Source organism: Acartia tonsa, chromosome 6, assembly GCF_053477335.1.
Source record: "Acartia tonsa isolate MP-2025a chromosome 6, ASM5347733v1, whole genome shotgun sequence".
NCBI classification, from domain to species: domain Eukaryota; kingdom Metazoa; phylum Arthropoda; class Copepoda; order Calanoida; family Acartiidae; genus Acartia; species Acartia tonsa.
Genome location: NC_137265.1, coordinates 51,162,628 through 51,176,765, shown reverse-complemented (window position 1 = coordinate 51,176,765; position 14,138 = coordinate 51,162,628). Strand labels below are relative to the sequence as shown.

At 35.8% G+C, this 14,138-nt stretch overlaps 1 protein-coding gene across 1 annotated transcript; it reads left to right on the top strand.

The window, feature by feature from the left end:
* Positions 1–744: 744 nt before the first annotated feature.
* LOC145322901 (ER membrane protein complex subunit 1-like) lies at positions 745–11,756 on the top strand. The gene is made up of 14 exons (XM_080165249.1): positions 745–924; positions 1,297–1,393; positions 2,093–2,190; positions 2,675–2,764; positions 3,038–3,162; positions 3,365–3,448; positions 5,836–5,971; positions 6,787–6,874; positions 7,324–7,928; positions 8,297–8,449; positions 9,168–9,276; positions 9,722–9,835; positions 10,181–10,221; positions 10,817–11,756. The coding sequence occupies exons 1-14, from the start codon at positions 751–753 to the stop codon at positions 11,054–11,056; spliced, it is 2,154 nt and encodes a 717-aa protein (XP_080021375.1). The 5' UTR covers positions 745–750; the 3' UTR covers positions 11,057–11,756.
* The last annotated feature ends 2,382 nt before the right edge of the window (positions 11,757–14,138 follow it).

The window sequence follows — 14,138 nt, the reverse complement described above, 5'->3', positions numbered from 1 at the left end:
AAAAGATTTTGTTTCAATATCTTTAAAAGCTTAGGAGAGGCACTGAATTTAAGATATACCTTAATAAACGAGAATTTGAAAAAAATGACTAAGTCCCCCTGAAGGGTTGGTTATAAAGGGAAAAATTTTTGAAAAAAATAACATGGTCTCAAATGATTCCAAATTGCCTAATTCGGCGAGAAATGCAATAAAAAAAATTTTGGCGGCGGCGGCGGAAAATGGCGGTGGACGGCGGGAGCGGCGGTACCGCCGCCATTTTTTATTCAAATATTTTTTACTGATTTACCTCAAAAGGTTTTGTCTCAATATCTTTAAAAGCTTAGGAGAGGCACTGAATTTAAGATATACCTTAAAAAACGAGAATTTGAAAAAAATGACTAAGTCCCCCTGCAGGGTTGGTTATAAGGGGAAAAATTTTTGAAAAAAATAACATGGTCTCAAATGATTCCAAATTGCCTAATTCGGCGAGAAATGCAATAAAAAAAATTTTTTTGGCGGCGGCGGAAAATGGCGGCGAACGGCGGGAGCGGCGGACCCGCCGCCGTTTTTTTTGAAAGATACCTCTAGTTGGGGTAATTAGTGACCCAGCCCAAAAGATTTCACCCAATTATCTCTAAAACTAAGGGAGTAGCACCCAAAATAAAATTGCTGGTATGTCGTGGCACGAGTCACCACATTTCCCCCCCCCCCCTTTAATCACATTAGTACATAAAGATTTTTCCGGTCGTGATTGAACACCATAAACAGGTTATGACTGTGAAAGAGTCTGTCTCTAAATGTGTTGTTCTGGATGGACTGTTGATATGTTCCAGCCTGTCTGGCCTGTCCTATGCTAGCTTAAAGGGCAAGAGTGGACAGATGGAGCTGGTCCCAGTGGTGGGAATCAATCCTGATACCCTCATCCAGCGTGGCACTAGGGTTCAGGTAAAAATAAATATTTTAAAAATTAAAATATCTACTTTCTTAGATTTTTAAACAAACGCGACTACGCCTCTATCATCTAGGGGCTCAGTATTCGAAGGGAAAAATAGCTTAAATCCATCCTTAGCATTAATAAAATCTGAAAATAATAGCCTTAAACCATAACAGGACTTCTGTGAAGCTTACGTGAATTAGAGAAACTAATCATCAGCAGTTATTGAGAACTTAAGCTTCAGAAAAATAAAAGGATTAAGATTAAAATAATATAAATCTGATATTATTATTAACAAACTAAATTCCTATTGCTATTCTGTCATATGTACAGACATACAGACAAAATGATAATTCACTCATTCTGTTACTTTTCCCATCTAGGTGGAGACAGTTTCTGGAGAGATCCGTACCCTGCAGGTAGCTGGAGGCAAGCTGGAGCCACAGCCACAAATTACTGCTATTGTCTCTGAATGCCCAGGTATACCTAAACCAATTGTTGCAAGAATCACCATAAAAAAAAATTAATAATCAGAAGGTAGGATAATTCTTTTAACCGGTTAAAAACAATTTTACTTAATGTTTGATAAATTAATATAAATCCCCAGTGATGATAACCAAAATTACCCATTCTGTGCACTAAAGGGGGGGGGGCGAAAGTGACACTTTTTGAAACCAAAACTAAAAGTCAAAGGAACTCAACTAAAAAAAGAGTTACAGGTCTGACATTTTGTATGGCAGTTGCTTTATATGGGTACAATATGGAACTGTGAAGAAACGGCGGCGCAACCGCCGAGAAAAGGCAAAAAAAATTCGGCGGGAAACGGCGGTTTTCGGCGGTTGCGCCGCCGTTTCTTCACAGTTCCACATTGTACCCCTATAAAGCAACTGCCATGCAAAATCTCAGACCTGTAATTCTTTTTTTAGTTGAGTTCCTTTGTTGACTTTTAGTTTTGGTTTCAAAAAGTGTCACTTTCGCCCCCCCCCTGATTTGTTGAAAAGTTTGGACACTTCTAGTTTGGAAACAACCAATTAAAATTAAAAATTGTACCAACCAATCCAATGTTTTTGAGCTTAGTGCAAACTCTAAATAATGAAATTATTGAGCTTAATACAAACTCCTAAGATAGATATTTTAGAGGATTTTTTGATCCCAAAAGACTTTTTATTAATATTATAGGTGTAGAAGTGGTGCAGCCGTGTGAAGAGTGGGGCAACGACCCCGACGGAAACAAATATTGTTCTCAATATACAGAAACTATCATTGCTAAATTCAAGGCAATTCTTCAATTTCTAATTTTAAATTAAATGAGATGAAAGGGTAGGTACTAAGGTAGAAATGTATTCAATTCTAGTAGGTAATGTAATGGATATAGAATAAGTGGGTAGTTTGAGAGATTCTCTCTTAGACTGATAATACGCTACTTGAAGCTGGTTAATATGCTAATAACCTCCATTTACCCTATCCTCTCCCCTACTACTGAATGAATTAACTAACAAATAAATGAGGACCATTGTAGCAACCTAAATTGACTACAAAATTCTCCTGTCGAAAATTCCCCTTAAACTGAAACAAAAATCCGTTGTAATGATGGAATTTTATTTTAACAAGGGGGGGGGGGGGGGTTTTGCAGCAGGGGAAATAAAATGAATCTTGTGTGTGCAGAGTATACACCCCTGTGGATACAATTGCTGTACTACATATTAACAATAAATTGTCTTTGTTTTGATTAAAATTAAAGAATACTGAATTGCTGCACAGGGAGATGAGACAACAGTGAAGCTTGGTACATACCGTGGCAAGCTGGAGACTGTCTGGTCTGAATGTGGTGCGGATCCCAGTGCTTATCAGGGAATTATGTATATTTAAATGAGGGATCTAAAGGGATAAGACAATGGGCTGATGAATTAATGGACATTCTAACTTACTTTTAAAAAAATTAAAGTGGGTAGATTAAATGCACTCCTTTCCTTTCCCAAGTGCCCCTGGAGGCCTCTTTGGGCGTAGCTGCTAGAATATCCTATGAAATTAAGTATATTAAGATTCTTTTAATTTTTATTTGCATTGAATCCCTAATTAGAGTTTAAAATCTCAATATAATATTATATATAATTCATTAAACAGCTGATCATGAGTTTCCAAGATGGCGGCCTTGTCTCAGTGACGCCACGTGGCAACATCATGTTTGCGCGGGAAGAGGGTCTGGCCAAAGTGCAGAAGTCAGAGTTTGTCAACATGGGATTTGAGGAATGGATATATTATATACGTGGATATTATGACAGGGGAAAAATTGTGGTCAATTTAGCTTGTTAGCTAATGGGACTCCTTTATTGGTCAGTTCGTCCATCCATTAGGAGGGCAGGGGAAGTGGGGTAATGGGACTTTCACTTTATTGGAGAACATGAAAATCTGGTGTAGCATCCACGTAATAATATATCCATTATTTGAGGAGAATAATATGGAGTTGGTGCCCATGTATATGCATCATGAGAATATATTTGATCCGGCCACCCTGGCACATAATTTTCTCAACAGGTATGATGTCTTCAAATAACCAGGGAGGGAGGGGACATTAGACTGTTTGTTAAACTAATCCCCAAAGTTTTGCAACAACGTTTACTTAGTTAGCTTTAACAGTTTTGGAACTATTATTGAATTTTGATTGGTTGGTTCATTAAGTCGAGTGTCCAAACGTTTCAACCACTAATGATAATCTATAGAATGGCTAACTTTGTGTATCATCATTAGGTAATTTCATAATGTAACCAAATGAAGAAAATCAAAGGTCGCGATACAAATACCTGTTCTATGCATAGATATAAGCTTAAATATGCAATTTTAGCTTTCTAGAAGCATTCTTAGTGGTAGAAGGTGATTTTGCATTTTTGTGCCAATACGCGAATTATCTAAAACATCGAGGTTCTTGGTTACCCGTCTTTAATCTGCACTAAAGTCATTATAGACTATAAGTTCAAATGGTAACTGCCTTTCATTCTTCTTGCCATTTCTAAAAAGCTAAAGAGCTTCCATCTAGCCCTTCTGTGAGTTGAGATCTGAAAAAAGTAGAACCGAGGCTCCATTGAAGGATTGAAACTATGTATAAAGAGCTCGAATAGTCTATCTTTCAACCTGCCTGCTGGGGCATAGGAGCTCTTAATCCCGCTACAGTTGGGCTAGAATGGTGTTCAAGGTGTTTGAGAAAGGTCTTATTGTGAGTAGGAGATAACATTAAAGGATGCCTAGTATAAAAAAAGACTTTAGAGTTCGCACCCTGAAGACAGGTAACAAAAAATTCAATGTTTCACCTTCGCCTTAAGTTTTGACTTTGCCAGGTCTGCCAGGGGAGCTAAATTAGACCAATCTTTGATGTTAATGTGTCTATAGAGAGCTATTATCATCTTTCCAAGACAGTTAATTTAGACATAATTATTCATATAACAGTAAAGTATGATTTAGAAAGCGTAGCAACTCTATAAATGTTACCAGAATGTCCGTATATCCATTTTTATGTGACGTAAATATCCTTTTTATTTGATTTTTGGAATACTGATTCCTATTACAACAAGGTACAATTCTATAAGTAAAACATGTTTATAATCAATTTCTACAAATGTAAGTATGTCCTTAAACAGTATCCTGTATTTAAGCAGTTTTGCAACAATTTACTTACTATTTTTTCAACTTATACATTTGTATTCTGCTTATTCAATTCTGACACTCAACAAGTGTTAATGTTTGTTTGTCCTACCAGTTTGAAGCTTCGCAATTATGGTTGTTGTAATCCTTGTTTGATGAAAATTTGCCATAATTGGCCATTTTCGTTTTTTTTTTGTAAGAATTGCTGTTTAACGCTTCAAAATTGAAATATCTTTAAAAAAGGAATACAGATACCAATGGATAAATGTCTTAGTACATACTAACTGTCATACTCTATCTCTTACAGTGAGGTCATACCATGTCGCCAAGTGAAGTCATTAGAGGGTCAGTTTTAGTGGTCTTAGGTAAAATATCTGACCCAGCATATTACCCTGACAACAAAAACACCTTTGGAAGTGATTTGTACACCTAGAACTGATTCTATGGCCAATATACTAACACAATAATTACCAAAATCCAAGAATCTTTAAATTTTCTCAGTTCTCGACTTTAATGTCACCTTTGATGTTGTTTCAGAATATATGTTCAAATGGTACCTCCTAGTAGAATCCAATGCCATTTTTAAAATGCTAAAGAACATTTTTCTAGCTCATCTGTGGCCAATTTTAGAGTTATTGTCTTAAAAACTAGGTTGAAAGGTCGAAATTTTTCCGTTCTCTATATATGACTTTAGAGTAGAAAGGGATCCTTGGTTTTACTTTTTTTAGATCTCAGCCCACAGATGGGCCAGAAAGACGTTCTTTTTCTTTTTAGAAATGGCAAGGCAAATGAAAGGCAGTTACCGTTTGAACTTATAGTCTAAAATGATATAAGAGTGCCCTCAGGACAGCCTAAAGACCGGTAACCAATAACCTCAATGTTCAGGTTTAGAGATTCATACTTCGCGTATTTTCAAAAAATCTTTATTTCACCTTCTACCACTTAGAATCAAGATAGAACCAAAAAAATTCATATTATTGCTTATTTTCATGTATAGAACAGGTATTTGAACCGCGACCAAAAATTTTTTTTTTTTGAAATTACCTAATCATCATTGGGGATGTACATAAATTTATTGGCTATTGTCTTGTTCCATTAGATCCCTGTCATGATGAAAACATTGATTACACAACCTTTGTCTGTTTGGACCATCTAGTGCTTCAATTTCTTTCATTGTAACGCGCCTAACATTCAATGTTTTCATTCTGCAATTAGCGGATGCTTTATGCTACAAATGTTTTGCCATTAACTTTTTGGTCATTTAAAAATACTTATTTATTCTGCAGGATCAAACGTCACATCCTCCAGCTACGCGAGTTTATAACCTCCCTGATCCAGCTGAAATTCCTGGAGAAGAGCTCCCTCACCCTGGACAGATTTGGACTCAACAAGATCATAGTTGTAGTTACAGAACATAATAAGGTATAATAACTAGTGATGGCAATCCGTCGAATTTTTGGGCCGGATTCGGATTCCGGATTCTTAAAAAATCCGTCAAAAAAAGTGGCGGATTTTTTGCGGATTCCGGATTCTAGCAGTATTTTTAAGGCTTTTTTAAAAAATTTAAAAAATAAGTGCTTCATATGTCCTAAAAATTATTGTTCTTGGTGTTCTCTATAATTTACTTCTGGGGAATCGAACCAGATTTTGAAAAATTTTATATGTAAAGATGATAATCTTTGCCTTCAGAAAGCGATAGTTGAAAGAAAAAACTCAAGACGCTAATTTTAGCATACCAATTAAGAATCCGGAATCCGCTAATAAAAAATGGATTCCGGATTCGGATTCCAAAATTGGCCCAAAAATTGGACGGATCCCAGATTCCGGATTGCCAACCCTAATAATAATAACTTAACTAAATTTTTTTTTGAAAGTATTATAGGTTTTTTTTGTTGCAATATCAAACAATATGCCCTAATCAATCCTTCCTTGTATCGTTCCTTTCGCTCCATCATGTTTTTAGTAGCGAATCTACTCTCTAACTCGAAATGTCCGTCTGTCAGAGACAGAAAGGGGGAAACGTGATTTTCTCGGCTTCTTTAAAAGATAGAAAGCTGAAATTTTCAGTGATTAAATATGTTAACATTCTCCATATTTTAACCAAGTTTCACTAAGATTCGCCAATCAATTGGGGTGCTAGATCGATTCCTACATTGTATTTATAAATGTATATTATATTCATTTATAATTGTTCTTTTTATTTATAGTACACCCAATGATAATAAATCTAATCTAAGGTTTATGGAATAGAGAGTATTTCTGGAAAAGTTATGTGGCAGCTCTACTTCCCTGGCAGTTTTGATCCGAGCAATAAGAAGACACAGGAACATACTTAAATAGTTTTTTATTCAAAGTTCAGACGACTAAAATGATTAACTTGAATTTTATATTTGAAAGGGGTAGGCAGGGGGCAATGAAATAGTCCAAAACATCCCATGATTTAAAACTAAAATGAAAGAGCTTAAAATCAATCCAAGACCTATCTAAGGCCTCCCTTAAATGGGGAACAGTTGATAAGTCGTTAAAATCTTAAGCTTCAAACAAAACAAACCTTACTTCTTTATTTAATAGGACTTGCGGCTGCATACCTAGAGGCCTCTTATGCTACATTGTAAAGAAGAACCATATCGGTTCAGTTGTTACTGAGATCCTTCGATACAGACAGACACACACATAGATCCTGTTACTTTATTATAAAAATTTCACTTTTCGTCAATGGTTATAGCACAAATAATCAAACCTGCAATTAAAATAATTTAAGTACCACTGCCAGGTATACCTACTGGTTCAACGTGACGGGCGCGGCGGCGGGGACGCCCAAGCCGTTCTCATCTACAAACACATCCGATCTGTCCACCACATGATCACCTTCGACCCCATCCATGGCAAGATCACCTCCAACACCCCCCTCAACTTCCTCCTGGATCAGGCTTTATTGCTCCCAGAATTCTCGGATCATGAAATCAAACCTATCCTGTTAATTGGCAAGGACGGCAATGCGCAGGTGTATCCATCCACCGCCGCCGAATGTCTTAAGTCAGGGCCGCCGCTGTTTGTGCTGTCCAGTCCAGAAAGCTCAAAGCTTGTTGGCAATAAGGTCATCGCTTCAGAGGACGACTCTGGCGTGGTTCTGGTCCCAGTGTGGAGCCTTGTGGTGCCCCATTCGGAAATAGTTTCTGTAAACGCGCGTAATCCTATTGAGCGCGTGCACTCAGCTGGTCGTGTTCTCGCTGATAGGTCCGTCCTGTTCAAGTATATGAACCCCAACTTGGCCATAGTGGCTGCGCAAGGCCAGGATTCCAGCGCCAAGCTGTTCCTTAATATATTCCTTCTGGATATTGTTACTGGAAAAGTCTACTATTCTGCCACTCATAAGAAGGTAATTTAAAATTTCTTCAATGTTTTTATTTTTTTATGTTACATAGCTGCTCTACTTGTTCCAACTTGCCTTACTCAACTTCACATAAATTTTTGACTTAAGAAAAACTCCAATTTACCTATTTTTTACCTACTTTATTTTTTGATAATCTTTTTTTGTTGTTGTCTTGTGTGAGCGAGCACTTTTAATCTATGCCCCTACTATCTGTAATCATTCTATCATTTTTTTTTTCATTACATTACTAAAGAGACAAAATTTTTAAAACTTGTAGTTGAAAGTAATGAAACTCGGTGGAAAAATATTAAATACTTTACTTAGAAATATAGTATAGTGTATTTTGGTTCTTTACATTAACTAAAATTCTGCAGGTGCTGCCACCCTTCCACACCATCCACAGTGAGAACTGGGCCGTGTACTCCTTCTACAACGAGAAGGCGAGACGGGCGGAGCTCGTCAGCCTAGAGATGTACGAGGGCAAGTCACAGACTAATGCCACTGTCTTTTCTTCTATTGAAAATAAGGTATCTTATTTTTTTAAAATTCTTAATGTCTGACTGTCTGTAAATTGCTAGAAACATTAATTGTGAGTTTACTAGCTGCTATTTAAGATAGAGTTATGAAATTTTCAAAATAATTCCTTTGACTAATGAGCATGAAAGACAAACCTTTGTCAAATTCTGATATTAGAGCTATGAAGAGTAGACTAATCTTATTATTTATTCATTAGGTTGTACGTACCCCTGGTAGAAAGACAGGCCTATATTCTGATATAAGAGCTATGAAGAGTAGACTAATCTTATTATTTATTTTCTAGGTTGTATCCCTGGTAGAAAGACAGGTGTATATTCTTTTATTAGAGCTATGAAGAGTAGAATAATCATGTTATTTATTTATTAGGTTGTACCTCTGGTAGAAAGACAGGTCTATATTCTTATATTAGAGCTATGAAGAGTAGAATAATCATGTTATTTATTTATTAGGTTGTACCTCTGGTAGAAAGACAGGTCTATATTCTTATATTAGAGCTATGAAGAGTAGACTAATCTTATTATTTATTTATTAGGTTGTACCTCTGGTAGAAAGACAGGTCTATATTCTGATATTAGAGCTATGAAGAGTAGACTGATCTTATTATTTATTAATTAGGTTGTACCCCTAGTAGAAAGACAGGCCTATATTCTACCACACTCTGATATTAGAGCTATGAAGAGTAGACTAATCATGTTATTTATTTTTTAGGTTGTACCCCTAGTAGAAAGACAGGCCTATATTCTACCACACTCTGATATTAGAGCTATGAAAGAGACTGTTACTGAACAGGGAATCACAAGCAAACATCTATTGATCGGTAAATTTAACTTTTAGTAGCGCAGCTCCTCTATAAATAGTGTGAGGACGTACATAAATATGCTTTAACAAAATGAGAATACGCTGTTTAAATTTTGCAAGATACAGTGTGCGCCGAATAAAGAGCAAAGGCTTCCATTCACAAAAAAATACGTACTAACTATCTTGGATATAGTTTTAATAAGGTATTTATTTACATTAGGATATCATTTAAGCACATTATTCACTAATCACTGAACACAAGAAAAGATTCTTTTCACTGTATTAAAGTTCACTGTTATTTGTTTGATTTCCTAGGGAGAAAAGGGACATTGGAATACAAATTGTACTAGTTCTCAAAGTTTCTCTAACTTGTTTGCTTAAAAGCTTTGAGTACCGTTATTAAATCATGATTAGTTGGTTCAAACTTTTCAACCAATTAATAACAACAAAACTTGATTATCCAGGTACAGCTTGTGGTTCAGTTCTGGACCTACCCCTGCACATGGTGGATCCCCGCAGGCCTCCTCTGGACACTGCGGCCCATTTGCGTGAACCTGGCATTCCCCCATACATCCCAGGAATTTATTTAGTCCATTTCAGACTTTTTCTTAAATTAACATTATTCGTTGAATGAAAATCGTTGGTGGGTACTTTTATTTAATTTTCATTGGTTAGTTACAAAATAGTTGTGTCCAAACTTTTCAGCTAATGAGTCTACAATTAATTATGTATTAATTTTTTTATCGATCTTTATTTTAGATGTACATTGTATACAAGTTTATCGTCCATTGTCTTATCTCTTTAGATCCATTATTACACCTGATTAATATTAGCATGTTGGACTTTATCAGAGCACATGAAAATCTGGTGCAACATACAAGTAATAATATATTGATTAAAATAAATAAATCCTTGAATGCCAGAACTGGTGATGCCACATGAGTCTATCATGAATTATAACCAGGGAAATATCCTTAAATTTAATAATCCTAATTCATTCACAGAAGCAAGGATAATAACATCTATAGGTAGCGCAGAAACAAAGGAAAATGTCTTACGGACATAGTCTATTATAGAGAAATTTCGGATCATGGAATGAAAACAAAGTAGCGATTTAAGTCGTATTTTCACAGTAGCTTTGATTGGTTATTTAAGGTTAGGCAAATGTTAATGATTGTCGCGCAGGGTTAGAGCCTTCGCAGGGGCTAAAAACAGGAGAAAAGCTACCGTGAAAATACGAGAAAACCCGCTACTTTGTTTCCTTTCCATGATCCGAAATTTCTTGATGGGAAGAAAATTCTAGCCCCTAGGACCTAATACAGCAGTTTAATAAAATCTATGAATAATTTATGCCATCTCTATCTTAAATGGAAGCCTATGTAAAACCCTGTTTTCAAAAAAATATTCAGGACAGACAGACAAACAAACGATTAGAGTGTCTTCGCTACAAAATTCTGAGACAAATTTTGCCTGAAATTTGTGCTCATTTTCAATAAATAGACTGACAGATTTGCAACCAAGTACTTTGCATTAAAAATTTAAGGATTCACCTTGTGTAGACCATCCTTGGAATGGAGGGCATCCACACCTCCCCATCGGGGCTCGAGTCCACCACCCTCGTGTTCATCCATGGGCTGGACCTGTACGGGACTAGGATCACCCCCAGCAAGGGCTTTGATCTGCTGAAGGAGGACTTTGATTACATCATGATCGCCGCCGTGATCCTGGGCTTGGTGCTGGCCAGCTATATCACCAGGAAGCTGTCACAGAAGAAGATGTTGAGCAAGGCCTGGAAGTAGTTTTATCAAATAAATCTTCCATTCTAGCTGCAATCCTGTTTCTGAGAACCGGTTCTAATCCTGCGGATATAAATCGGTTTCGAAGCCATACTAGACATTTTTTAAATAGTTAAATTTTTTTTTGCCTAAATGTAAGTTTTTTTTGGCAAGTATAATTTTTTCAATTTTTACCCCTGCGGGGAAATAACCTAATCCATTCTTATTATTTTTTACTATTAATGAATTTTTCGATGGTATTTAATAATAACGCCATAAAATCTGATTAGGATTGACTCAGGGAGGGAGGGGATATTGAGCTGTTTATTACACTAGTCCCCAAAGTGTGGACTTATTCGTTAGCTTGACGACTTTGAGGACTTCTAATGAATTTTTATTGGTTGATTCATTAAGCTGATTGTTTAAACGTTGTAACCACATTTTGCAATCTACAGATGGAGTAATTTTGTGTATCATCATTTAGGATGTACGTACATATATCTATCGGCCATTATCTTATCCCTTTAGATCCCTGCATATTGACTGAATTTCATCAAGGAGGGGTAAGGTTAATGCACCACTCGGCGATAAATTAATCTTCTATTGCCCCTACCCTTTTCCTAGATTTTTAAAGAGCTTTTTTGTTAATTTGATATTTGTTAAGTTTTTTGTCTCAACTATTTTACTCAGCATTAAATATTGTATTCTTTTTGACATAATATGTTACAGGGGACTATGTACGAATGGGACCAAGTGATTATAAGCCCCTTCCAGCATTGAACCTTAGTATTTTTTGGGCAAATATTCTAGGTTTATGTTAAATACAGGTTTATCGACAAAAATATTTAGTTTCTCCATGGTTTCACATGAAAAAAACTTTGAAATGTTAAGCATTTTTCAGCGAAATATCATCAAACGTTTTGATGAGTTCAAAAGATCAAATAAAACAACACGGCAAATAAAATGTTGTAAATTGTAAAACTACATTTATTAAACTGTTCACAATATAACAAGATACCAACCCCTTTGTAAATATACATTTATCATCGAAATATATACTTTTGTGTCAAAAGAACAGTTTGAACTTAACAAAACATTTGATGATATTTAATCAAAAATGCTTATAATTTCAAAGTTTCTTTCATATAAAACCATGGTCAAACAGGGGCGTCCAAGCTTTTTTATTTGGGGGGGGGGGGGGTAATCACCTCTTTATCCCCTCTTGGTGGGGGGGTAATCACCTCTTTACCCCCCCCCCCCCCCCTTGGACGTCTATGTGGTCAAACTTATTTTTTTGTCTATATAACTGTATTAAGCATAAACCTAGCATATTCACCAAAAAAATACTCAGTTTCAATTCTGGAAGGTGCTTAGAATCACCTATTCTCGTTCGTGCTCAGTCCCCTTTGCGCCTTTTTTTTATTTTATTTATTATTTTTATTACTTTTTTCCTACAAAAGTTTTTGTATAATTGTATGTGATGTTATGTTAAAAATTGTAGTTTTTGATTAATTGTGATTGGTGATAACTTAATTATTATTTAATTGTGAAATTGTTTTTATTGAATTAATAAATGATTAAAGAGTGTTCTTTTTAAAAGTATTTTAAGATTTTTTTCAGATAATATCTATTTATTTTTGAAAGCTTACAATTTCAGGGAGGGAGGGAATATCGGGCTGTGTATTACACTAGTCCCCAAAGCTATTTACTGATATTTTCTTGTTTGTCGGATTTTAGGACTTTTATTGAATTTTGATTGGGTGGTCAATTAATTTTGTGTATAAATATTGGGGATATATATCAATTTATCGGCCATTATCTTATCCATTTAGATCCCTGACACAAATCGGCTTTTTCCCTCAACGTGCCTTGTTGAGCACTTGACACTTGTTTTAGTATTCGTTGTTTAGTGACACGTACTGAGATTTGGGAACCCTCCCAAAAATGTAATAATTAAGTGCGAATATGAAACAAACTCGTCTGAAGAAAAAGCATGGTATTATCCTCTTACAAATTTTTTTTTCAATATTGAAAATTTGAGTACCCCCCCCCCCCCCCCCCCGACAGCGAACTATGAACTCTGGCTGCAGCGCTCGGCTCCCTAGCCTGTCTAGCCGCAGCGCTCGGCCCCCTTGCCTGCCTAGCCGCAGCGCTCGGCCCCCTTGCCTGCCTAGCCGCAGCGCTCGGCTCCCTAGCCTAAAACCTAACCTAACCTAAAATAGTTGTTCGTCGGTAGTCGGGGGGGGGGGGGGGGGGGGGGGATACAAAATTGAAAAAAGTTGAACAAAAATTTTCTAAGAGGATAACGCCAAAAGCATTTATTTTTATCAAATGATTAAAAATTGTCTTGAAATAAATTTTAGCGGTAGTAACGGTTTTGTCGCCGTTTTTTTCACATTTCCATGTTGTACCTCATTTGCCATGCTTAGTTTTTGTATTCTAATGCTATTTTAAGTCTTAATCCACATTCATAAACTTACAAATACTTAGCATATCGACTCCCTTTAAAAAAAAAAAAAAAACTCATAAATACAAAATTATGTAGATTTTAATATGAAAACTTTTGTAGTACTTTTTCAGATAATTAAAATGAGATATATCTAAAGAAAAAAGACAAAAAATATTTAACATTGCTGAACAATTCATAACGAAAATTTTGCAGCTTAACATTTACAAATAACATAACATTTTAAATGAAACTAGTTGCCATGCCCAAGCCTCTAGAAGAGAGAGAGAGAGAAGAAGGGGTTTGATGTCTAGAAAATAGCCTAAAACCACCATAAGACATTTTTAGAGCTTCTCTGAAAAGAAAAAACAATTCGGACCAGCATTTTCCGTGATCAGACAAAGAACTTATATTTTATATCATAGAATAAAAATAATATTTGTGGGCTCTGTAAGGAGAAGGGAGGGTAAAGAGAAATAGTCTAAAACCATCTTAAAGCATATCAAAATAAAAACAGCTTAAAACCATCCCTTGTCCTTTGCAAACCTTCCCTAAAATTACGAACTCAATCGACTTAGAGGTTAGCGAGATTTTAACGGACAATTCCAAAAAGACATTCAATCAGTACAATACTACCTAAAGTTTTTTATGATAGTTTTT